General features: G+C 34.9%; 1 protein-coding gene across 25 annotated transcripts in view; it reads left to right on the top strand.

Moving 5' to 3' along the window:
• The window catches only part of Crem (cAMP responsive element modulator), a 74,866-nt gene that overhangs the window by 11,054 nt on the left and 36,044 nt on the right, over positions 1-27,768 (top strand). For 21 of the 25 annotated variants that reach the window (XM_078023375.1, XM_078023394.1, XM_078023393.1 and 18 more), the window contains one exon: positions 8,613-8,736. The exons of 2 other annotated variants lie outside the window; for them this stretch is intronic. In XM_078023375.1, the coding sequence (XP_077879501.1) occupies positions 8,617-8,736 (120 nt within the window). In that variant the 5' untranslated portion in view covers positions 8,613-8,616. Of the gene's footprint in view, positions 1-8,612; positions 8,737-21,337; positions 21,431-27,768 lie in introns of those variants that run through there. 2 more of the 25 variants (XM_078023397.1, XM_078023378.1) reach the window with 2 other exon arrangements.

The raw sequence follows: 27,768 nt of genomic DNA, 5'->3' as shown, positions 1-27,768 counted from the left end.
TTCTGTAATATATAATTGCTAATTGTTTTTTCCCCCTCTGATAAAGATTGTTGTTTAAGATTAAAAAAAACTGTATAATTTATTAATTTAAAGATTACTCTGCTGTTATAGAAAGTGAGATTTTGGCCTGTATATTCTGTGATGCATCTCTTCAATTTTAGTACATTTAGCTATAAAGTATACAATGAAAAATTTAAATAGATCTTTCTCTTGACTCTGTAAATAAATTCTGTATGGAACAGTTAAGGCTGATTTACAAATGTTAATGTTTTATGTTCATCTTGTATAGCTGAGTTCTGGGTCTTCTATTGCCTCCTGAGATAGTGCTTAAAAATGCCTGAAAAAGCCAGGCATGGTGACATGAACCTACAATTCCAGCTACTAGGGTGGCTGAGGTGGGAGGATTGGACAATTTAGCAAGACCCCTGTCTCAAAAAGAAAAGAAAGAAAATAAAATGTTTAGTTCGATGCTTAACCCATGTTAAGCATTTAAGAAAAAAGATTTTTGAACTAGAAATTGAACCCAGGGGTGCTGTACCACTGAGCTAGAACTATATCCAAGGTTCCTTTTTTATTTTTTATTTTGAGGCGGTCTTACTAAGTTATCCAGGCTGGATTTGAACTTGCAGTCCTCCTGCCTCAACCTTTGGAGTTGCTGGGATTTCAAGAGTGCACCACTATGCCCAGTGAACACTTATATATTGTTTAATCTTGGGCCCTGAGCCTTGCCTTGGGCTTGATTTTCAGTGGGTTTAGGAGGTTGTTCTGGAGAACTGTTGGATATATATTAGCACAATAAACTTGCTTGAAAATGATAGGATATATATTTTAAATGATAGGATATTTATTTAATTAGAGTTGAACTTACCTTCAAATAAATGAGTTTAGCATCAAATTTTTACAGAATGACATAGACTGAGCACCTAAAATAATACAAATGGATTGAAATAATACAAAATATTCTAAAATAATACAAATGGATTGAAATTGGAGCCTAGTGTGAACAACAAAGCATATCTGAATGAAGATTATGATAACAGTTGCAGTTGTATTAGACACTGGGCATACATAGAAATCTCAGATGTGATATTCATCCCTAAATTAACATACAAGTGTTAGTACTGTGCTAACAAAAGTGTATGCTAGGCAAGTGCTGTAATGGAAGTATTGCACAAAACGTATTGGGAACTCAGAAGAGTAACTGATTCTGCTCAGGGGTATTGGAATAGGCTTTTGAAAGATAGTGTCTTGAACTAGGGCACAAAAAACTGGAAGCAATTTGCCTGTAGGACAAAGAAGGGTTGAAGGTCGTACCGGGAAGAAAGCAGAAACATGTCAATGATTAGAACTGGGGGAATAAGATGTATATTTGAAAAAAATGGCTTATTAGGAGAATAGAATACAGAGTGTAGGAAAGAATGGAATAACTGGAGATGAACCTGTGAAAGTAAAGTGAAATCACATGTGAAAGGAGTTAAATGGCAATTTGGTCTGGTAATTGAGAATATGGATTTTGGAGAAAGACTTGGGTTCAAAACCTGGCTATGCCAGTTTTTGTCCCTGTTGTGAGATCAGATTCTTAACCTCCTTAGGTCTCCTTTTCCTTATCTCTAAAAGAGGAACTAATTATATGATTTAATAGAGTGGTTGAGGACCAAAACTACATTTACCACATGGCAAATACTAAATAAATGGTAGTTATGATTAAAAGAAGTGGCAAGTGGATTTTATCTCATAGTCATTATAGGGCTTCTGAAGAGTTTAAGCAGAGAAGTGTTTTAATCAGAAATGTATGTTTTAGAAAGATAATTACTGGGGCTGGGGATGTGGCTCAAGCGGTAGCGCGCTCGTCTGGCATGCGAGCGGCCCGGGTTCGATCCTCAGCACCACATACCAACAAAGATGTTGTGTCCGCCGAGAATAAAAAAATAAATAAATATTAAAATTAAAAAAAAAAAAAAGAAAGATAATTACTGACATGGATCGAAATCAGGAGATAGAATAGTGGCAGTGAGAAGGTACTGAAGGAGACTTAATTGTACTTTAGAGCGTAAAATCGTCATATCTGGTGATAAAACTGTGGGGAATGAAAGGAATAAAAGGAAGGAAGTTTTCTGGATGGTGAGGTCCCATTTCCTGAGAGAGGAATATCAGGAGATAGAACATGTGTGTTTAGAATTTTGAGGTACCTACAAAACATCTGTGTGTGTAAATGTTAAACAGGCTTTTGAATTTTGGAATTCAGGAAAGACTATTGGGCTAGAGATGTAGATTTAAGAGTTGCAGGTTTAAAACTTGTATTAAATCCAAAGAAATGAATAACATTAAGCAGGGAGAGATTTGAAAGTGAGCCAAGAAAGCTAGACAGATCCCTGAAGATTGAAGGATTAACATCAAGTAAGGGAAGGAATTGGCAAAGCAGCTTGTGGAGGAATCATCAGAGATTTGGTCAGAACAGGAAAATGTATTCTAGGGACATCAAAATAGAGTTCAGGAAGGAATATGTCTACAACTTAATGCTGCTGAGGGGTCAAACAACATAAAATTTAAGTGTGTTGGTAAATATTTAGTGACAAATGAGTTATGTTTTTTAGAGCGTTTTTAAAGAGGCTGTTGCAAGTTTGAGATTGTCTAGTAGAAGGTGGGAGGTGAAGAAATGGAGATAGCATTGGCAGTTCTTTCAAGTAGGTCATCAGGGAGAGGTAGAAGACAAGCAGTGAATTTTTTTTTTTTTTAAAGAGAGAGAGAGAGAGAGAGGAGAGAAAGAATTTTAATATTTATTTTTTAGTTTTCGGTGGACACAACATCTTTGTATGTGGTGCTGAGGATCGAACCCGGGCCGCACGTATGCCAAGCGAACGCGCTACTGCTTGAGACACATCCCCAGCCTCAGGCAGTGAATTTTTGAATGTGGGTGATGTGTGTGTGCGCACATCCTTGTGTATCTAAGGTGGGGAGAGACTTGGAGGTATTTAAGTCTTACGGAGGAAACCACTGGTGAGGTGAAAGTATAATTTATTGTATAATTCACCTGAAAAGAGCAAAAAAGGGCATGTGATCTAAAAAACCGGTACAGAGTGTGAAAGAAGCAGGAGCCAAGGAAAAATGAAGGATGTAGATGTAACTGTTGATTTGGAGGTAGGGAAGTTGAGGGATTTCTGATTAAAATCAGGAGGCAAAATCTTAGTTTAAAGTATAATTAGGTAAATTCAGGGATTTGAGAAGAGGGAGAAAATGTGAAACAGTTGGGGACAGTGGGAGATTAAGCTGATTAGAGAAGCTCAATAAGATTACTGCCCATTTGAGGTTGAAAACCACCAATTCCATAGCTTTAGTAATATTGTTTTATAATTTTATTAATTACTGTTCATCATCCTTGGTTCAGGCATACAGGTGACAGAGAGTTAATTGTATCCAGAATGGTATTTCTTAAGCATGAAGAAAAGGGACAAAAAAATTTAGGGTATTGGGAAAAGTAGTTAAAATGAGAAATCATGGTATCTGAATATGGTGAGGGAATGAAGAAAGGAGACTGATAGAAAGGGAGAAAGTGATCTGGAACTCTTAGTGTGGTGGAATAATAGATGTGGTGGGAATAATGGATGAAAGATTTAAGCTGAAAAGTTAGGATGTTGTAGTGACAGTGGGATGTTGGAATCAAATATTTCAGGCTGGAACAGTTTTGCCCACTAACAAAGTCCAGTGTGTCATCAACCACACAGAGTGAGAGAGATGAATCCCTTCCTTTAAATGTTGAACATACACAGAATGGTGGAAAGGAAGCCTTCTAAAAACCATAATTTTTAGTTTATATTCTGGAGGTGAATAGAAGATGATGATTATCATATGGACGGGTAAAAGATGGCGCAACTGACTACTTTGAGCCTCAGTGGAATAAAGGTGTTATGAGGAAGTAAAGGAGGAACAGCTGGGAAGCAGTAGTGAGGAACCAAGTCTACAGTGGAAACCAGGTCAACATTCTGATCCTGAGTATGGGAGGTTGTGTGTTGAGATGACTGTAAGGGGCCTTTGGGAGTCTAGATAGTACATTACAAAAGTACGGAAGAGCGGTAGTGAGGGATTTGTTATGGGGGAGGAAGAAAGCACTAGTTATGAAAGTAAAAATGAAATATGAGAGGAGCTTTTATCTTGGGCAGTGATGGAATGTTAAATGTTAATGGATGTGATTCTAGCATAAGTGGTGGGGCAACAAAATTTAGTCATGGCTTAGGAAGAGACTTAGTGACTGATTTATGATCTTCACAGTGGATGGCAGCAATTGTAAAGAGCAGCAATTTAACTGTGCAGTTCATTGTTTGAGTAAGAGGTTGTAAAGAATTAATACGAGTGGTAGTCTGGTAAGGAAGATGAATGAGCATGGCTGCTGACCTCCCATTTATGCCTTTATTCACTAGGAAACTTGAAGTGTCCTTGCATCCTGATTTGGTTAATGTTTAACTTTGAGGTGTTTTTTTTTTTTTTTTTAAATACTTGACTTGACTCTGACATGGACATGATTCTAGTTTTGGAGCTTGAAAGCATGGTAAGGATTATGAGGAAAGGGATAGGTGATGTGAAAACTCCAGTTTTGAAAAACTCATCAGGAGGGAGATGTGCATAAATACAGATTTGACAATTATCTGCATTTAGGACTTAAGAAGTTATAGTATGTAGGTTGAAAAAAAGGAATAGAGCGTAGAGTAAAAGATTGAAGTCTGGAGAATATCGGAGATGATAATTAAAGTGATTACATGAGATAGTATAGTATATATGAAAACACTTTCATGTGTGAAACATTTATATCTAAAAAATTGAGCCCTGAATAGTTTAGCTTTATCTTCTTAAGCATTAAAACTTATTTTTTTTATGGCGATTGTCTTAGATTCTATTGTGTGTACCACTCTGTCCTTAAAGTAAACTAAGTATTATTAAGTTGTGTGTGTGTGTGTGTGTGTGTGTGTGTGTGTGTGTGGTACTAGGGATTGAACCCAGGGGTACTGTACCTCCAAGGAACATCCTCAGCTCTTTTTATTTTATTTTTGAGATAGGTTCTCACCAGATTGCAAAGGCTGGCCTTGAACTTGGGATCCTCTTGCTTCAGCCTCCCGAGTTTCTGGGATTATAAGCATGTGCTACCATGCTTGGCTAACATTTCTTGATGATTTATGATAGTTATTGCAAATATCAATTATGACTTGGTACCTCACATCCTTCAATTTCTTGAGTATTAAGAACTAGGCATCTGGTTGTGGTGGCACATGCCTGTAATCCCAGCCACTAAGGATCAGAAGACTGAGGCAGGAGGATGGCAAAATTTCAGGAATTTAGTAAGGCCTTAAATTGACAAGTTAGCAAGACCTTGTCTCAAACATAAATAAATAAATAAATAAAAGGATTGGGGATGTGGCCCAGTGGCTAAGCACCCCTGTTTTAATTTCTGTACAAAAAAAGAAAAAAGAAAAAAAAGAGCTATAGGCAATTTTATCTTACATGGACCCAAAGTACCACAGCCACAAAATTGTAATTCTTTTTTTTTTTTTAATATTTATTTTTTAGTTTTCTGCGGACACAACATCTTTGTTTGTATGTGGTGCTGAGGATCGAACCCGGGCCACATGCATGCCAGGCAAGCTTGCTACCGCTTGAGCCACATTCCCAGCCCCAAGAGTTGTAATTCTTGATCCATTAATTATATGCCCTATAATTTTCCCCTTCTCACTGTCAACTCTAGTTAGGAATCAGATAAATGAGAGTCTTATTTGAAATAAGAATACATGGGTTAACATATGAATCATAGGAGGTTCTCTTTGTTCTTAAAAAGTTTTAGTATGTGGACGTTGAACCATTTATTTTGCCTGTTAATAGGCAAATTTTTCTTTTTGAAAATTTTTTTTAATAGGCAACTTTTTTTGTATTATCTGGTTCTTAACTGAATTATGTTAACACCAAATAGTTGACATTTTATACAATCTAGACTGACTGTAGATATTGAAAGACCTAGAGTAGAAGAGGCATCTGAAGTAAAATTTTTTTCTAAATCATTGAAAAGTATTAATATCTGGTTCCCTTGACCCTTTCTAACCCTACTTCTGCCAGTCCTAGTCTGTCTCTTCCCTGATGAGTCTCATGCAAATTTTCTACTCCAGTCAGCTGACCTGTTTCCCAAAATCTAGACTTTTCTTCCTATCATACTTATCTATTCTTTTCTACTTGGCTCCATCCTCAGGCAGACTCCATCATTCCTGTCTGGTTTTCTAAGCATTTTATGCATAACAGGCTTCACACAATTTAAGTATTTTAATATTTATTACTAGTCTACCAATAAGCTAAGTGAGTCTTAAATTTTAACTTGTTGGAATCACATGGATAAAAATATTTGATTTCCCCAGAAAGTTTGGTGAAGTAAGTTTGGAAATCTGCATTTTTTAAAACAAATAATTTAGTTAAACCTAATGCAGCTTATCCAAGAACTTTGAGAAATCAAGGACCATTTGGTAAATGAATTCCTTTAGGACAAGGGCCCACAACTTACCCACTTTTGTATATAGAGCCTATTATGTAGATGATGCTAAATGAATGGAGTTTATTAGGTGAGGCCTTTTAGCATGTAATTTTTGAGTTGAGACTCAGGTTTTGGCAGAATCTCAATACTTTAACAAAGGTGTAAAAATAGCACAATATTTCTTAGATTGTTGCCAAAATACTCATACTAGGGTATGTTTAATGGAAAAAGGTGGTTTTTTGGGGGGAGGGGGGATCAGATACTTTTGGTAAATGCTGCCTATTGGCTCTTCACTCTCCACCCTTCTCAAGGCACACTAGCGTTCACACTTCTGAGATTTTTCTATAGGAAAAAAAACTCTTAGATGGGTGCCATAGTGCATACTTGTAATTCCAGTGACATGGGAAGCTGAGGCAGGAGGTTTGAAAGTTGGAGGCCAGCCTTAGCAATTTAGCTAGACCTTGTCTCACACACACACACACACACACACACACACACACAAAAGCCTGGGGTTGTTGCTCAGTTCTACAGAGCTCCTGGGTGAGAGAGAGAGAGAGAGAGAGAGAGAGAGAGAGAGAGAGAGAGAGAGAGAGAGAGAGAGAGAGAGAAAGAGAAGAAGAAGAAGAAGAAGAAGAAGAAGAAGAAGAAGAAGAAGAAGAAGAAGCAGCTCTTTAAACTCTATAGGTAAAGGATTTTGAGGGCTAAGTATATAACTCAGTGGTAGAGAGCTTGCTTAACATGTGGGAGGCCCTGAGTTTGCTCTCCAGCACCACCAAAATAAACAGAAAACAAAAACATTTAAGTAAGTGTTCACCCACTTTATTTATCTCCTTTTGTAGATTATAACTTTTTGTATCCTACAAAACTCATGCAGCATTCTCTTTGGAGCTCATATTAGCAAAAATAGAGCAGTAGGAATTAATATTTTATGCATGATGATATATACCCATTTTATGCATGTTATATGTACCCAGAACTGGAGAGCTCATGCCAGACAGTAGTAAGAAAAGCGGTAAAGGCATTGGAAAGTATTAAGGGATGTACATTTTTCCATCATTGGCTATAGTTTTTTTTGTTTTTGTACAATTCCTGAAAATTTGTAAGTATTAAAATGTCTATAGCATAGCCTATAACAAATAGGTTTGAGAATGCAAGGTTAGCTTCAGGTAGTGCTTACAGAAATGCAAATGAAGGCAGTAAATGAAAGACAATAGATGAAGGATCTGGAAATCAATTAAATCTGGTGAAAACAATTTGAACTTTTTAATTCAATGTCCTAAGTAGGCTTCATACTTTTTGATATATATTTAGACTACTAAGGTGAACAAATGTATCATACTATTGACATTTGAAAAGATATGGCAGCACAGAGTAGTTCTATAAATTTAAATTTTAAATTTATTTTGTTTGCATTTTACATTTTTCCTTAATAAAATAAAATTTGTTATTATATGGTTTACCTTCTAGACTCTACATAGAAACCATTAACTTAAATTGAATTCAGAAGCAAACTAAAATCATGTCAGAAGTTTTTTCCTGGAAAAATTAGATTTTTCTCTGAATAACTGGGGAGCTGGAGGAAAGTGGTTAGCCCTCACTGATTGAATTTGTTTGGGAGGCTTGTTTGTCAGAAACTACTTGCTGACAAAGCAAGACACATTATTATGACATTTAATTTAGACAGTGGGCAATTTTCCACACCATAATATAAAACAGTTATGTTAGACCTTGAGACTCATAGAATATTTATACTTTCCAGGTAAAGTAGAAAACCTAGTATTATCACTCTTTCATACTAAATAGAATGCCCAAAATAGATAGGAGACTTTAAGACTTAATTTTTAAAATAAGCTAATTCCCATAAAATACATTGCAGCATTCCCTTGGTAACATTGTTATTCATTGGGCAGAGAATGTGCCTTCAGTTTGGTGAGTGAAAATTATGCTACTAAGCCAATTTCTTGAATGAAAAAAACCAAAAAAGAAAAACCACAAGAGGATGATTGACTGCCATAAATGAATATCAGAAAGCTAAGTAAAAACAGTACTCAGTATTTCCTGATATTTTAGATGGGTCCTTAATGCTTCTTCCTTTTTATTGTCTTTTCAGACAAATGACCATGGAAACAATTGAATCTCGGCAGGATGGAAGTATAACTGATTCTGTGGCAGAGAGAGAATCTGCTCATATGCATACTCAGACTGGCCAAAATTCAATTCCTACTTTAGCTCAGGTAGGCTATAGGCAGGCACAAACACAAGTTAAAATTTATGGAAAGGAGAGTTATGTGCTGATTCTGTTTACTTGTAGTTGATCTTAAATTTCCCATTCTCCCTGATTATCAGCTATTCTTACTATAATTGATTTTGAAAGGAAGATAAATATTTTAAATACTTTTACATTATAACAGTTCTCCACTATCACCACCATTGTGGGAAAGAAAAACAAAAACCCCTCTATAACATGTATTCTTCAAATTATGTTTTGACTAGGTTTCTAATTCCAAATTGACATAGTTCCGATATTCTTAGTGTAAAGATAGCAGAAATCGTACTGTTTGCAAATATATATTTGACCTGTTCTTTACTATTTTTTGTTTTTCAATTTGTTCTTAAACTTTGAATTGGTTTCATTCAGAGAGCACAAGTGTCAGGACTGCAGGTGGGTTAGTGGTAGAGCACTTACCTAGCATGTGCCAGCCCGAATACAGAGGTTGGAGGGTACTAGAATCAGTTAGTGCCTGTTTTTCTGCTCCTAAAACATATTTTTGAGATATCTATAAAAACATATAGTACAAACAAATACATTATTCATTAGTTTATCAAATATTTATTGAATATCTACTGTGTCTACGCACTGTTCTTTTTTTTTAAAGAGAGAGTGAGAGAGGAGAGAGAGAGAGAGAATTTTTTAATATTTATTTTTTTAGTTCTCGGCGGACACAACATCTTTGTTGGTATGTGGTACTGAGGATCGAACCCCCGGCTGCACGCATGCCAAGCGAGCGTGGTACCGCTTGAGCCACATCCCCAGCCCCAACACACTGTTCTAGATGCACAGGGATTTGCATAGTTCCTGGCTTTAAATATCTCATAGTTTAATAAAGTAGATGTATTTTTTAAAGATATTTTTTAGTTGTCAGTGGACCTTTATTTTATTTATTTACATGCAATGCTGAGAATTGAACTCAGTGCCTCACACATGCTAGGCAAATGCTCTACCACTGAGCCACAACCCCAGCCCCTAGACGTATGTTTTAATAATAATTCCAATAAGAAGTACTGTAAAATGTTACATCCATAATGAATAAGGCATCCAGAGGATGAAGCAGCCAGTTGGCTTGGAGTGCCTTCTCAAGGATTTTTCATTTGAGCTAGACATAAAGGGTGAATAGGAATTTGCCAGGCAGATCCTAGGATGGAAGCATATTCTGGGCTATAGAAAGAGTACATACAAAGGGATGCTCAGGGGAAATACAAGTATCTCATTTACTGGAGCCTAGTGACTAGGCTGGAAAGTGGAGCTTGTAAAGGTCAACACAGGGTTGTAGAAATTTGAGAGTTTGGAGTGTCCTGCTCCAAATATTCTTGGAATATTTTCAGATGCTCATTGTTTTTAGAATTCTAGTGAACTAGAAGTTAGGGAAGCAGTAAGAAAGAACATCATTAGAGTGCCTGGTGGTGCCAGGTAGTGTGGGATACACATCCGTAGTGGGATTTTAGCAGAATCTTATGGGGAAACTGAAAAGGACTCAATAGCTGACTGGAAGGCCCAGGAGAACAGCAGGCGCTTATGTTGTCGCAGGCCAGACTGGTTCCTGTGAGCTCTCTTCTTTCCCAAAATTGGGCCCCATGCACCCGGCCTGCTTTTCTTTTCCCTTTTCAAGCTGCCGACATGCACTGTCTTCCCTCAGGTTTTCTCCAAGTGTTCTATGGAGCTGCATCTCCCTAGCAACACCCTTCTTTGTTACCCTGAATGACAGGCATGTAGGCCTTTTTTTAAAAAAAACATTAAAACATGGCATTTTTCTTGTTAAAAAAAAGTATGTTCATTGTGTAAGATTAACAAAATAAATATTAAAAGGAACATAAAACTATTCATAATCTTTACATTCAGAGATGTAATCATTGGTTAATGATTTAATTATTAACATTTTGGTATATAACCTTTAGTCTTTTTATCTGTGAAAATAGAATAGAATGAAATGTGTGTGTGTGTGTGTGTGTGTGTGTGTGTGTGTGTGTGTGTGTGTGTAATGATTTGGGATCTTCCAGAAGTTTTTTTTTTTTTTTAACCATATGTTAGATATTTTATTTTAACCTAAATCACATAATGTACATTCATTTCCTAATATTGTCCAGAGTTTTTATAAGTATAATTCCTGGTCTGTAATTCTGCTTTTCTTTTCTGTATCTGAAAGCAAACCTTCCTCTGTCTCCAGTTCCTTCCCTTTGGGTACTGGCTCACTAACTTCCACACATGTCATTTTTCTCCATACTTCTGGGCCAGCACAGTCAGAACAAAAGATCCTCAAAGTTGAAAGAAATCCCTGTTGTTGAAAGATGATGATTTGCAATTCTGAGAATCTTCAGGCTATCAACACCCAGCCTTGTGAGTCATAAGTTGCTGAGTGGTCCAGTAATAGGAAGCCTGAAAAGCAATCTTGGGTTTATAAGTTTTAGAATTGAATAGAAGTCTAGTAGACAGAAATTAGGTTGTAGTAGGCTAGAGAATAACCAAGAGGAAAGAAGTAGTCATTGGGAGTATAGATTTTTGAAGACATTTCTGTGAAATAATAGAGGATAGGTTTGTGAGATAAAGGGAAAGTTTTGAATAAAGTAGAAGAGTAGATAGAGCACTTATGAGAAGGCCAAATCAAGGAACTAGGAAAAAAACTTTATATTTCTAATACTTCTTTTAAAATCTCAAATATATCAGATGCTGGTATTTATTAAATCTAGATGGCAAGTTTTTGGATTTTTCTATTTTCTATATGTTTGAAGTATTTGATAAAAATAAAAAATAACTGGTTTTAATCTTTCACATACTTGAAATTTAAAGAAATTAAAAGGTAATCTGGCCAGGTTCGGTGGTACATGCCTGTAATCCCAGTAGCCCAGGAGGCTGAGGCAGGAGGATGGAGAGTTCAAAGCCAGCCTCAGCAAAAGTGAGGTACTAAGCAACTAAGTGAAACCCTGGTTCTAAATAAAATACAAAATATGGCTCAGTGGCCAAGTGCCCCTGAATTCAATCCTTAGTACCCCTGTTCCTCCCAAAAAAAGGTAATCTGTGTGCTAATTAATGGATTATTTTAGTTAACTAGGAATTATCCTCTATGCTGTGCATGAATGATGATTATTTGATGATTTAGAACTCAATTCTTAGCAGTCAAAATATTCTGAACATATTAATTTAGATGTTGTATCTGAAGCATTTCACTGACGTATTTGTTTTTAGTATACAACACTATATATCTACGGATTATTAAACTAAAATGGCATCTTTATTAACCCTATGATGTATGACCAAAGTGACTGGTTTTTAAAAATAATACTCGATGGTAACATAATTTATTGGCTACTTGTCTCATTTTCTTCAAGTTAAGGGATGTAAATTCCCTGGTGTTTTAGACTTACACATTCAGTTTTATATAAACAAGTCATGGAAGCAGTAAGTAAGGACTTATTTTACATGATCAAATCATTCTTGTTTACATGATCAAATCATCATTAAGCTGTGGAAACTAAAGTGTTACCAAAAATTCTGTGCGTTTGATCCTTGTGACTGAAATCATTTGAAAGCTCTGTCTTTTCAGAGCTTCTGCTAATCAGTTGTATGGCTAATGTACATCATCCTGTTTGTACAAAGACCTGACAGCTGTTGAGCTTCCTGTTGGTCCTTCAACCTTTGTTCTGCTGATGAATTAAAGGGAGGTGGTACACAAGGGGAAGCTGGAGTTTTAAGTTTTTGGGTTTTTTGTTTGTTTTTTATTTGATTTTTTAAAAATACATGATAGTAGAATACATTACAATTCTTATTACACTTATAGAGCACAGTTTCTCATATCTTTCTATATAAAGTATGTTCATGCCAATTCATGTCTTTTTACATGTACTTTGTTGTTCTTTGCATTACAATTCTTATTACATATATATACGACAATTTTTCATATCTCTGTTTGTATATAAAGTAGGTTGACACCCAATTCGGGTCTTCATACATGTACTTTGGATAATGATGTCCATCACATTCCACTATCCTTGCTGATCCCCTGCCTCTTCCCTTTCCCTCCCACCCCACATCCATATCTAGAATTCATCTATTCTTCCTATGCTCCCCCTCCCTACCCAACTATGAGTCAGTCAATAAGTTTTTGTTTTATAATTTCCCGGTTGTGACATTTTTCTTGTTTATGTTCTAAAGTAAAATCACACAGGTGATAAGGTCAAAAAATTGGAAGCAGGAGTTGCCATTAACAAATCCTGAGTGACAGATATTTGGGGATTAAATATTGTGACTTGGCTTTCTTCTTGCCTGAATTACTTTATGTGTTGATTCATTAATAATATGCCCTATAACTTTCCCCTTCTCGTTGTCAACTCTTATATCCACCCTAGTTAGAAATCAGATAAATGAGAGTCTTATTTGAAATAAGAATACATTGGTCAACATATGAACTATAGGAGGTTCTCTTCAATTTTAGAAAGTTTAGTATGTAGACTTTGAACAATTTATTTTTCCTGTTAGTAGGCAAATTTTTCTTTCTTTCTTTTTTTTTTTTTTAAACAGGCAACTTTTTTTGTATTATCTGGTTCTTAACTGAATTATATGTTAGCACCAAATAGTTTTTAAAGTTTTTTTGATGTGGTAGATTTCAAGCATATACAAGAATAGAATAATTATTTCTCCATACACACATGTGCATGCATGCGCGCACACACTAATTATCAAGATTTTGTAGTACTTGCCTCATCTGATTTCCTTTTTTTTTTTCCTTCTTTTCGTTGAAGTATTTTGAGCAGCTTTGTAGATCTCAGACATTACGGCTTTTTGCTCCTACTTACTTCTGTGTATGCAACTCAAAACAAAATGTCCACTTTCTTATAAAACGAAATGTCACTGTCATACCTCATAAAATCAAGTATTATTCCTTTGGTTAGTGTGCAGTCTATATTCATATTTTCCCATTTCTCTTATATATTTATGACTCACTCTGAAAGTAACAGTGATGCTACCTTGAACTTTCCTTGTTCCCAGTCCCTTGGGAATCTGTCATGCTGTCATGAAGATCTAGATGTATGGGGGTAATCCAGATGAAACCATTGGAAGGGATGTGCTTTAAAACTGGCTTTCTGCAGTATGATTCCTTGTAGCTGCTCATGAAGTCTTTAGGCCTGAGTATGATACCTAGACTGTGAAAGCTAAATAACTTTTCTTAGTAAATGACCAATTCTCAAAGTTACAACAAAGAAGAAGGGAAAGATAAACAGAATCACAGGAATGAGAACTAGAAGGAAACTCTGGAAATCATTAAGGTCAGCCTGTTGCTGGAATTAATTCTAATACAAAATTTAACCCATTTGAGTACCTGTATATATATTTTGAAACAAGGAGATGCTTGGGAGGCAGAGAAAGGGATTAGGGAATGTTGTTCACTGATTATGCTTTGCTAATCTCCTTTCTTATCACCTCTGTTCTCAATGAACACAGTGTGTAAAGAAGCACCTCAGAATAAAGCAAGCCTGGCATATAGTGAGGGACTGAAATAGGAACAACTTAACAAGGGATACTTGGAAATATTATATTTTAATGTGTAAATTGTAATTTTTCTTTTTCAATTTCATTGAAAATTGGAATGGCATTTCTCATTGTTTTGGCCAGCTGAATAAAAAACCAATCTTCTTGGTTCTAATCAGGACCAGGAAGAATGTATATAGTTCTCAATAAACAAAACAAAGTAATAATAACAATAATAGAATTTCAAGCAACATTTGCCGTTGATGATAGATCATCAGCATCATATTTGTATAAGAAAGATAGTATCATTTTAGGTTGATTTATTTGCTTTCAACTAAGTAGAGCTAGCTTGAGCTCAGTGTTTAATTGAATCTTTTTTTTTTTTTTTTTAAATTTCAGTGTGGTATTTCCCTTAGTTGAGGATCTCTTACTAAAGGAAAAAACTGTTCCTCTTAAGAGTTTGAAAAAAAAAAATTGTGTTTTACTGCTTATTTTCCTACTGTTGCTTTTTCTTTTTTTTTTTCTTCTTTAGCTAGTATGCAAGGCTTGTGCATACTAGGCAAGTGCTGAACCACTGAACTACATCCCTAGTTCTATTTTAATTTTTTTTATATTCTTTTAAAATTATTAAATGTTTATAATTCTTTTAAAATTATATTTCTTCCCTGACTTTTTCATTATTCTTATTTTATATTTTAATATTTATATTCACTTAGAATTTTGTCTATAAAAATAAAACACAAATTGGAAGAAAACCTAAGAGTGGTTTTTTTAGTATAAGTGCTAAATCTATATTATATATGGTTCTTCAGTCAACCTTTTGAAAAAACTATGCAGTGAAATGTAACTCATTTTTGAAGATAATTCAAGAATGATAAATCAAAATTAATTTCAAGGTTTGAAGATCATGAGAACAAAGTCATAAATGTTAAAATTAATCAAGATTTTTTTTCAACTTGAACAAGAATTTGTTAAACATCTGTATTGATGCATGATAAGATTGTACATAATAGTTAATAGAAGCTGGGCATGGTAGAGTATGCCTGTAATCCTAGCAACTCGAGAGGATCTCAAGTTCAAAGTCAGCCTCAGCAACTTAGTGAGACCTTGAAGTCTCCAAATAAAAAAATAAAAGGGTTGGGGATGTGATCAGTGGTTAAGCATCCCTGGGTTCAATCCCCTGTACCAAAAAGAAAGAAAAAAAAGTCTTAGTAGATTTTCTTAAAGGTTAGTTTTTGGCTTTTGAATATACTCTCGTTTTCATCTCAATCAGTGTATTAAAGATGACAGTACTTTGCCTTGAATAAATTTAATGTTTCAGGAGGTACAAAGCTAATCGAAGTCAAATTTCAGGAAAAGGTTATTTTTGTACTTACAATTAGGACAAAAACATGCAAGATTTTTCTGTCTTGTAATTTTTTTTTGAGACTTGGGTACTTTTTAATTTTCAAATTCCCTTTTTTTAGTTTTAATAATGGGTAGTTTGTCACTAGCAGTAATAGAGAAATAAAGTATGGAGTATAACACAGTTATTCTTTTTTATCTTTTTCACTATGATTTTCTTTGGTAAAAGAGTAGGCCGGGCAGGATAAAATGGCACACCACTGTGATCCCAGCAACTTTGGAAACTGCAGGAATATCATAAGTTCAACCCCAGACAGGGCAACTTGAGACCCTGTCTCAAAGGTCTGTGAGTGTATCTCAGTGATAGAGTGCCCTGAGTTCTTTCTTTAGTACTACCCCAAAAAGTTAAAAAAATAAATAAAAAATAGTCTGGAATGGGGGAAGAGTTGTTATTGGATCTGGAGTTTCAGACGTGCAAGACCAAAAAGTTCTGGAGATCTGTTTTACAATAATGTAAATATGTGACACTACTTATCTGTATGTCAAATGGTCAATTTTATTTGCATGTTTTTTGCCACAATATAAAAATAACAACAGTGGGGCTGGGGCTGTAGCTCAGTGGCAGAGTGTTTGCCTAGCATGTGTGAGGCACTGGGTTTGATCCTTAGCACCACATAAAAGTAAACAAATATATAAAGGTATGCTATTCATCTACAACTAAATAAAATAAAATAAAAAGCAACAAAAATAATAGGCTAGATGTGAAATTTGAAAAAAGAAACATTAATCTTTGTAGTGTCTTCTTTAAATAACTCAGAGTTAATTGTTTTGCCTTGTTTTATTCTTTGTTATTTTAAGTTTATAAATCCCAACCTGTTAAAGGAAAATACAGAGGCTTTGGGAAATTTTTACTTCATTGAGTAATTATGGTGACATCTTCATTTGTGCTCTTCAGAAATGTGAATTTTCTTAGCCATAAGAGATTAAATTCTAGTGTCTTCCCAAACAGGCATGAAAGAGAAAACCTGATTATGGTTTGAGTGTGTTAGGTAGCAGTATTGCATGATGGTGATGCAAATAAATAGTTCAAGAAAAGCATTTGCTTTAAACAGGTATCTTCTATTTTGACCTCTATTTTGCCAGATTAAAAAAAAAAACAAAAAAAAAATCACTGGGTTTTGTTTTGTTTTGTTGTAGTGCTGGGTATAAAACCCAAGACCTCATGAATGCTGGGCAAGTGCTCTATCACTGAGCACTCAGCTCTTAAAAGACTGTTTTGAAAAATATCAGGTGTGGGCTGGGGTTGTGGCTTAGTGGTAGAACGCTAGTCTCACACGTGTGAGGCCTTGGGTTCCATCCTCAGCAGATATGCTTACACACCTTGGTAGTTCTGCCAGTTTAAGCTGGTTTCCCAGTCTTGTCTTTATCACTTTCTCACTGTATCTTTTCTAAAGGAAAAGCAGCCCTAATTTATACATCTATAATCAGCTTGAGTTCAGTTAGTTATTAAGAAGTATTGATGTGAAGTACTTTTAGAACTGTAATACACAAATATAATATTCTTTTTTATGCATAGTTTTAAGTATTAAGACTAAATTATTTGATCCTCTTTTTCTTTACGTAAAAAAATTTAGGGCTGGGGTTGTGGCTCAGTGGTAGAGTGCTTGCCTAGGTTCGATCCTCAGCACCACACACAGAGAAAATAAATAAATAAAATAAAAGTATTGTGTCCAACTATAACTAATTTTTTTTTTTAATTTAAAAACGCTGACTTTTTAAAATGTGCTTTTCAGTACTAGGAACTGAACCCAGAGGTGCTCTACCACAAAGCTACATACTCAGCCCTTTTTATTTTTTGAGAATCTTGCAAAATTTGTTCAGATTTTGATTTTTATATGTATCTTTGATTTTCTTCCATTTTGGGTAAGTTAATCCTTCCAAATCAATGGGTTTAATATTATATTATTTAAGCTCCACTTTGTAGAATATGAAATGTAGCAGTAGTAAAAATAACAAAAATGAGTGTTTATTGAAGACTCAACTTTGTGCCAAGCACTATTCTAAGTGTGTTAAACACAGCCAGTTTGGCTTTAGATTTCATTAACCTTTCTACCATTTATTACCTACAATATTGATGTCCTTAGTCGAGCCAATTTCAGAGAGCATCACCTAGAAAAATCCATTGTTAGCAAATAGTAATAATAAATGTATACTCTTTATATATAGTTACTCTCTATATAACATAATCTAGAATATATAGTACTGTGTAAATATATATGTATATCATATATTTGTGTACAATTACTGTTTAGTATGTATAAGATATACATATAGATATTATATACTGTAAATATTTACTCCATTATTCAATGGCAAAGTAGTTATTTTCATATTTCAATCCCAATTCAGCATCAAACCTTGAGTATGCAAAGAACATAGAAAGTTAAAATTTTGTTAATTTTGATGCATTAATAATCATTTCCTTATAATTCCTGGCATCAGTAGCCATTCTGTCTGTTCTGGGACCAGGAGTAGCTTTAGAATTATACTTTTTAAGATGAGGAGAGGGTATGATATGTCAAGATCATTGTAATGTTTTGAGCAACTAATAAAAAAATTTAAAAAAAAAGATGAGGAAAGGACTGGGAAATGTGACTCAGTGGTAGAGCATTTGCCTGAAGTGTATGAGGCACTGGGTTTGATCCTTGGACACACACACAGACACATACACACAGAGATAAGGAAATCAATCTCATTGTTGTTTAACAAAATGAATTTAAGAGTTTTCCTGGCAAGAAGCTGTTATACCCACCAAATTAGAAACCATAGTTATTACTATTTTTTTAAAATTCTGGTTTAAAAAAAGAAACAGCAAAGTTTACAGTCTTAACCATTTTTAAGCATACTGAAGTTTTTCATCTTGTAAATGTGAAACTTTGTACCTATCACACAATTTTTTACCTTTTTACTTTCCCCTAGTCCCTTGTAAGCCCATTCTACTTTATACTTCTATGAATTTGACTAGCTTTCTCCTATACCTGTAATCATAGTATTTTTCTTTTTGTTATTGGTTTACTTAACATAATTTTCTCAAGGTTTACCCATGAAGCATGTGATGAGATTTTCTTCCTTTTATAGTGTGAATACAATATTCCACAGTATGGATACGTTATATTTTATTATCGCTGTTTTAAGGGTTTTCTTTTTCTTTTTTTTTTTTGCCAAATCAGTATTCTCAAGTTATACCAAGTGATAGAAGAAATGCAGTAGGATAGCACATGTTAATTTCATTTTGACTGTTGACTATACATTGCTATAAATAGTTGATTTAGGTCAGAAATAAAGATTAACATGAAACTTTGGACAAGTGGGTTTTAGGCATTTATTATGTGATTTCTGGTTTTGGGCATGTACATTTCCATACATTATTAGAAATTATCTGTTATTATTATTAAGAACAATTTTAACATTCATTGTTTGGCCTTATAAAGATGTTTTCAGTATAATAGCTGTTTTGGGCTCAGGATCACACTATAATCTACTTTTCTATGTACATTTATTATTCTGTAATACATTTGGCTAGTAAATTATGATCAGTTTCTTAATGAAATCAAATACAAGATTGGCTTTTAAAAATTCTAGGGGGCCAGGCATGGTTGATGCATACCTGTGATCCCAGCTACTCAGGAGGCTGAGGCAGAAGGATCACAATTTTCAGGGCAGCCTGAGCAATTTAGGGAGATCCTGTCTCAAAAGATAAAAGGGTGTGGGAATTTAGCTCAGTGGTGAAGGGCTCTTGGGCTCAATTCCCTAGTAACTGATGAAATAAAAATTCTGAAGGGCTGGCTCAGTTGTAGAATGCTTGTCTAGCATGCCCAAGGCCCTGTATTTAATCCTTAGCACTGCCAAAAAAAAAAAATTAATATAAATAAATTAAAAAATAAAAGTTCTAGGGCTGGGGATGTGGCTCAAGCGGTAGCACGCTCCCCTGTCATGCGTGCGGCCCGGGTTCGATCCTCAGCACCACATACCAACAAAGATGTTGTGTCCGCCGCAAACTAAAAAATAAATATTAAAATTCTCTCTCTCTCAAAAAAAAAAAAAAAGTTCTAGAGTTAAAAGGTTTTTTAATTGTATCAGACCATATGCATTTTCAAAATACTTTTATAAATATGTGATGTAGCTGGGTATGGTGGTGCACGTCTATAATCCCAGTGGCTCGGGAGGCTGAGACAGAAAGATCATGAGTTCAAAGCCAACTTCAGCAGTTTAGCAAGGCACTAAGCAACTCAGTGAAAAACTGTCTCTAAATAAAATACAAAATAAGGCTGGGGATGTGGCTCAGTGGTCTAGTGCCCCTGAATTCAATTTCTGGTACCTCCCCAATACATATATATGAATGATGTACATTAAATGTCTCATAGTAGTTAGAATATAAAATGATGTTCCAAATACTGTAAATAGAAAATTCAGGATACTTATAAGGGTTGGCTAGGGGGGAAACAAAAAGAAAAAAATATATATATGCTAAGAACATTATCAAAATAGAAGCTTTAAACTATGTATAATTAAGACTAACTTGATTATGATATTTGCTTTGCTTTCAAAAGGTAAATTTTTTAGAGACATAAAATTTGTCCATTTATATTTACAATACTAGAAACAGTGACTACCTTTCCCATTTTATTCAGATTATAGATTTCAGATAATATTTGTTTAAGCCTTAGGTACACATGCAAAAAAAAGTTTGAGGTGCTGGGGTTGTAGTTCAGTAGTACAGTACTTGCCTAGCATTTGTGAGGCACTGGGTTCCATCCTCAGCACCAAATAAAAGTATTGTGTCCATGTACAACTAAAAAAAATATTTTAAAAAAAATTTAAGGCAATATTTCTTTAGAATTATTACAAAAAGTAGACATAAAATATGACTACATGACTAGTTTATACATGACTAGTTTATTAACAGATATTTTCAGTTGCTATACACAAGGTAAAACTAAGTAAAATTTAACTCCATTGATTTTGCAGTTTATTAGCCACACTATCAAAAAAAAAAAAAAAACCAAAAAAACCCTAAACAACCCACCCCCCAAAAATGCTAAATGGGAAGGAAATCACTTAAAATGCTGCAATGAGGACTAACTCTATGTTTTGGATTTCCAGTTTGTTTTTGTCTTCATTTGGCCCAAGTAAATATGAGTGTTTTAGAAAGCAAAGTGTTTTGCATCTTCATCAAGTATTCAGTTAATATTAGTTTTTATTTTCCTGTTTCAACCTTAACATATTTGAGATTTTTTAAACACTATTTTTTTCAAAGAAGAAAAAGATAGTTGAATTCTGTTTTAATACACAGAAATCAAGATAGCTTTCAATGTTTTGCTTAGATTGTTAATGGATTTTCATTATAGTCCTTGACATTAAACTAGTTGATCTGGAGATTTGATTTTGCTTGCAGCAGAGTTGATAGAGTAGTCTGCTATATTGTCAATTCACATCTTTTTAGTCCTTTATTAACTGTTTTGAATGCAGGCCCAGTAGCTCTGTGACATTCACAGCTGTACTGTGACATCATAAACCCCATCGTGAGGGAACCTAGCTACAGATTGGAGCTAGTCTACTAGGTGCTAATCAAATGCTGTTACAACATTGTGAGGTTTTCCCAGTTTTAAGCGTCATTATTAGGATTTTTTTAATTGCAAAGCCAAGTAAGGCATCACCTTAACCTATTTCTTCAGATTAACTACTGTCTGTAGTGGGATTTTCAGTGGATGTGGTGGCATCAGCATAATCTATGTTTCAGGCATCCTATAGAAGAAGATTATTCTTCAGGGGATCTGGAAAAAAAGGTAAATAATATCTACTCTGAATTCATTGTATATAGTTTTAAAGCCTTACAAAAAGAGGTATAAAGTTATAAAATATGTTATTTGAATGTTTTTAAATTGTCTTAGCACTTGCCTACTTGGTTATTGGAATGTGATGAATACACTTCTAGATCTTACTGTCACTTTCTCCTTCTCTTCAGATTTCTCTTTATGCTTTTTGTGCAGATGTCTACTCTTCTGAGACATTAAACTTTTCACACAAATATCCTCCTTTCACACTCCCCCTACCTTGTCACTCTCCAATCCCTTACCCTGCTTTATTTTTCTTTAAAGAATTAAGCAGCACCCAAAATTATATATTTGTTTCTTCATCCTTTTTTTTTTTTTCCTCCTACTCTGGAAAGGCAGGGACTTTTTTTGTTCACTGCTAAATCCCCACTGTCTAAACACACAGCAGGCTCCCAGGAAATATTGTTGAATAAATAAGAATGAGTTGATTCATAAGTATGGTGTATTCCATTGATATTTTTACTTATAAAAAAGTCTTAGGATGAATGTTTGATATTAGAGAAAGTTCTCCATTTATACCTGTGGTAAATAACCATGTTTTAGTGTAACTGAATTTTTTTTGGTTTTCCTATAAAAGTAGTGTTTTTAGGAAAGACTTAACTCCTTTCTGTTTCCGGAGCTTTTTGAGAATCCTGTTTGTACATTGCAAATAAATTATCGTATTCCTTATAGATTGCTGTTTGTCAGTATTATTCAGATCTTTCTTTTGTTTTTCAAATCATTTTTCTTTTCTGAGTTCTAAGTCAATAACCATTCCCTTAATTCTCCTTGCCTAGTAAACATTTTTATATGATTGTCCTCCTTGCTTTAATCCTTACCTGCCTAACTGCATCTGTCACCTTACCCAAAGCAAAATGATGCTTCTTTACTTACCCTTTTGTTTGGCTTTGGGGGCATCATGCATATATGTTCTTGAATCATCACTCTTATTACTTCTGCGCTATTTATGTACCATACCTTACTTTGAGGGCAGCCAAATATTCAGATGCAACCCATGCAATCAGTATAATAATATAATAATAATGCTCAGATGTTAAGGGTAGGGAGCAATATTAATTTTTTAATGATGTTTAGCCTGTAAACTCAATACAGTTATAGGCTTAATACTTATTGCTTCCTCAGTTTTGGTGAAGTCAGTGAGAATATAGAATGTCAGTTTCCTTTTTTAGAAGGATACATCTGAATTCTAAGGTTTAGGGCATATTATTTGTGCTGTTTCTCAGAATTTATTTTAAATAAATTTATTTTAAATAAAGAAAGTTGTCTTATGAGCCTCTATACTGTCCAGAATTTGGACATAACAGAAGTTTCTTTGCAGTTATGGAATCCATGTAGCTTATTTCCAGAATTCTAGTAGTACAGTCTATGTTAGGAGAACATTCTTTTCTGCAGCAGGTTTTTTTTGACACTACACCATTTTTGATAGATCTGTTGTTTAATAAAGTAATGAGAATTGTACTTGAAAGACAGCTAAACTAACTGAAATCAAGATTTATATTTAACAAAAGCTATGAGTTGTTCTTGAATTGTTTTGTTTTGTTTTTAGTTCTTCAAAATAATCTCATCTGTTTGAAGCTAGAGAATTTCCCCACAGAAATTTAATATGGGCACTGCATTTACCTGCCACCCTAATCCACAGGTCCACTTTGGGGCATACTCAGTATTCTTGGGTTCCCCTGCTCCTTCCATTTTAAGTTCATTATCTTCAGATATTTTACTCTCTATATGTATTTTTCAAAGCAAAACATTGAGAGTCACTTGCTATCTGACAGAGTATCTTTGAGAACTCTTTAATTCTAGAGAAAATCTTTTGACTTGGGAAAATGTAATATCTTACAATTTTCCACCACTAGCCAGGCACTTGAAAGGTTGAGATGGGAAGATCACTTGTCAGGAAGTTCAAGATCAGCCTTGGAAAAATAATGAGACCCCACTTAAAAAAAAAAATCCAGTAAAGGAAAAGCAAATATTCATACCTTTCCTACTTCCCTCCAGATGACCCACACACATGGTGGTCAACGGACAAGAACAGAGGCAGAGGAGCACCATATAATCTAGGGAGCTAGCCCACAAATCTAATTGTAAAGTTTCTCTCCCTCCTCTGAAATGATAGAAGCTGAGCAATCAAGCCTTTTTTTTGGTGACAAAATCTTTTTGGCTTTTTTCTTTCATTTTTCATATAAGTTAGAAAGCTTAATTATATCTTGCCAGTCTCTGATATATGAGCTTCTATCAGGCTTACTGGACATGAGTGTTTTGGCTATACTGCTACATTTGAGTTGAAATCTCAGCCTGTTTTGGCACTCTATTCTTTAAGCTGAAAGTCAGGGTATAGGGGATATGTTAGAATAGAGCACCACTTTTCAAGGTGTGATGCACAGAACCTTGGGTGAGATGCTGAAGATGCTTTCAGAAGGTTTGCTAGGGCACCACTTTTATTTATTTATTTTTTTACAATACTAAGATATTTCAACATTTGCACTAATGATACAAAAACAATAGTGGGTAAACTAGTGGTCTTAGCTTCAGTCAAATCAGTGGCACTGAACTATATGAGTATCATATTCTTTCCTCCCCCACTTCTTCTTTTTCATCTTTTTTTTTAAGTATTGGGAATCCAACCCAGGGCCTCCCACATGCTAGGCAAGAGCTTGGTGCTCTGCTATTGAGCTCTAACCCCAGCCCAGTCATTGTATTCTTAACTGCCATTTGCTTGCAGTTAAAACAAAACCAGTTTCAGTTAAGAACATCCTCAGTGAAGCGGTAAAAATTGTCAGTTGCTTAAATCTTGACCCTGAGTACATATTGTTTTAATATCTATGTTGTGAAGTAGAATGTTCACAGAAAGCACTTCTGTTGTATACTGAAGACATGATGTTGTTGAGGAAACGTCTTATTGTTTGAATAGCAAGGCGAATTGGCTCAGATTTGGCTGTACATAATTTTTTTTTTTCCTCAAAAAAATGACTAACAGCCAGATTAAGGCTATTTAAACTTGAAGGTATTTTCCCAAAAACCAAGTGAAGGACAACAACTATTAAGTGTTTATTGGCAATAATCAAATTCAGGGTTTTAAGCAGAAATTTTAAAATTTGGAAAACCTGCATCTGCCATTGTGACAGTATTTGCAGTTTTCTGATGAAGTTTGTGCTGTTTTAGTGAATTGATTTTTGACAGTGTGTCATGAAATACGTCAGTATTTGGACGATCTAGCCAAAGTTTCCCAAATAACTAGTGCATGATGTTAACAAGATCTTGAATGGGTAAAAGATCCATCCAAAGTACATGATAGACAGTGTTTTTTTAATTTTTAATTTTTTTTATGTTGTTGTTGGACCTTTATTTTATTTATTCATATGTGGTGCTGAGAATCAAACCCAGTGCCTCACAACGCTAGGCAAGTGCTCTTTCACTGAGCTACAACCCCAGCTCAGACTAGTGGGTTTTGATGTAACTGATAGGGTTTCAGATTGCACATTGCAACTAAACTTTGAAAAACTTCGACTTGTCCAGTTTTGACGTTTATCAAAAAAGATTATCTATGTTTTCTGGGAAAGCTATTATAAGAGTGCAGTAACACATGCCTGTAATCCTAGCAACTTGGGAGGAGGCTGAAGTAGGAAGATCACAAATTCAAGGTCAGCCTAAGAAACCTAGCAAGATTATATCTCAGTTCCTCAGAAAACTTGAAATGGATCCACCATTTGACCCAGCTATCCCACTCCTTGGTTTATACCCAAAGGACCTAAAATCAGCATCCCACAGTGATGGAGCCACACCAATATTTATAGCAGCTCAATTCACAATAGCTAAACTATGGAACCAATCTATGTGTTCTTCAGTAGATGAATGGATAAAGAAAATATGATATATATTCAGTAGAATATTACTCAGCTTTAAAGAAGAATGAAATTATGGCATTTGCCAGTAAATGGATGGAGTTGGAGAATATCATGCTAGGCGAAATAAGCCAATTCTCCCACTAAAAAAACAAAGGCCGAATGTTTGTTTCCTTTAAAGTGTGGATGCTCAATTCACAATATGTGTGGGGGGGTACTAGAGAAGAATAGAGTTCCTTAGATTAGGTAGAGGGAAGTGAAGGGAGGGGAGGGGATGGGGGATATGGGGATATGAAGGAAAGTAGAATGTAACAGACATTATACTCTATGTATATATGTGACTGCATGACTAATTTGATTCTACAACTTGTATGCTCTGAAAAATGAGAAATTATATCCCATCTATGTATGATATATCAAAGTGCATGAATGCATTCTACTGTCATATATAACTTAATTAAGACCTATCTCAAAATAATATTTAAAAAAGGACTGGGCAGGGGGAAAAAGGGTTGGGAATGTGGCTCGGTAGTAGAAAACTTGCAGAATGTGACTGGGGCTTTGAGCTTCTCCCCAGCACAAATAAATAAATAAATAAATAAATAAATAAATAAATAAATAAATAAAGCAAGCTACCAAAAGCTATTTTAGTACTATTCCCTTTTAAAATCATGTTATCATGTTATCTATATCAGGCCCAGATTTTTTTCACATACCAACTAACACAACATGTAACAGATTCATGGCAAAAGTAGATATTAGTATCTTCCATTAACTAGATATTAAAGGAATTTGTAGGGCTGTGGTTGGGGCTCAGTGGTAGGTAGAGCACTTGCTTAGCATTTGTGAGGCACTACTATGTTTGATCTTCAGCACCACATAAAAATAAATAAATAAGGGCTGGGTTTGTGGCTCAGTGGTGGAGCACTTGCCTAGTGCATGCGAAGTCCAGGGTTCAATCCTAAGCACCACATACAAATAAATAAAATAAAGGTATTGCATCCATCTTTTAACTAAAAAAAAAATTGTTTTGATACTAGAGATTGAACCTGGGGGCGCTTAAGTATGAAGCCATATCCCCAGCCCTTTTTAATATTTTTTATTAGAGACAGGGTCTCTCTGAGTTGCTTAGGACTTTGCTATGTTGCTGAGACTGGGTTTGATCTCTCAGTCTTCCTGCCTCAGCCTCCCAAGTCACAGGAATCATAGGCATGAAAATTAAAAAAACAAAAAGGGGGGTATTTGTAAAAAAAAAAAAAATAGTATTATTCTTCTCATTAAATATCTTTTGTTTGCTTTGTAAAATGTAATTGTTTTTCTTAAAATGTTTTTATGTTAGCAGTAAGGGACTTATTATTTGGAAAATGAGTTACTAAGTATTTTTAAAATAGTCTTTAATTTCTATTATGATATTATATTTCTATGGATAAAATCAGAAGAAGCCTGGTACGGTGGTGCATTTCTGTAATCCCAGCTGCTAGGGAGTTACAGGCAGGAAGATTATAAATTTGAGGACAGCCTGGCAATTTAGCAAGACCCTGTCTCAAAATACAGTATATGTTAAGGGCTAGGGATGTAACTAGGATGTAGAGTGCTTGCCCAGCATGCACAAGGGCTCTGGGATCCCAATCACCCAGTACGCAAACAAACAACACACACACACAAACACATAATAACCAATCTGGACCGTGCTGAAGCCAGGCTTGTACTTGTATTGCACACGGCCAGGAGTATTGTGTACCAGTGATTTCCTTGGTAGCTTCAAATACTCCATAGTATGAGTGTTTATATCATAGAAATAGGCTAAAGCTACAAAGCAGGGTTCTCCCTTCACAAGATCTGGTTATTAATTGTGTTTGTGTGTGTGTGTGTGTTTGTGTGTGTGAGTGTGTGTGTTAGGGATCAGACTCAGGGCCTCACACATGCCAGGCAAGTACTTTACAACTGAGCTACATCCCTAGCCCATTTTAATTTTATTTTGAGACAGGGTCTTACTAAGTTGTCGAAGCTGGCATCAAATTTGGTGATCTTCCTGCCTCAGCCTCCTGAGTATCTGAGATCACACGAGTGCTACCCCATGCCCAGCTGTGGTTATTAAATGTTTACCAACACTTAACCTGGATATAAATCATATAAATAAAAGTTTCTTAAAATTCTTAGCAAATTTTAAGTGTAAAAGTGTTCTGATACTAAAAAGTTTGAGAACTAGTTGTTTGGAGAAAAGGGAGACCTTTGGTAATTAGTCAACACAGAGATATGGGTACTTTTTTATAATTCATGCAAAGTTGCCTTTTGTGCCGAGAACACTTATAAAATATATCCATTTTTTTTCTTTTTAATTTGTAATTGTTAAATCTGCTGGTTCAATATGGGATTTTTTTTCTCCCCCTTAAAGTCTAAGGTAGACAATGAGAGGGCAAAGCAAGCTGAAACTGGCTCTTGGCCTGCGTA

Source organism: Ictidomys tridecemlineatus, chromosome 10 (assembly GCF_052094955.1).
Source record: "Ictidomys tridecemlineatus isolate mIctTri1 chromosome 10, mIctTri1.hap1, whole genome shotgun sequence".
Lineage (NCBI taxonomy): Eukaryota > Metazoa > Chordata > Mammalia > Rodentia > Sciuridae > Ictidomys > Ictidomys tridecemlineatus.
This window is presented reverse-complemented; position numbering and strand designations above follow the sequence as displayed.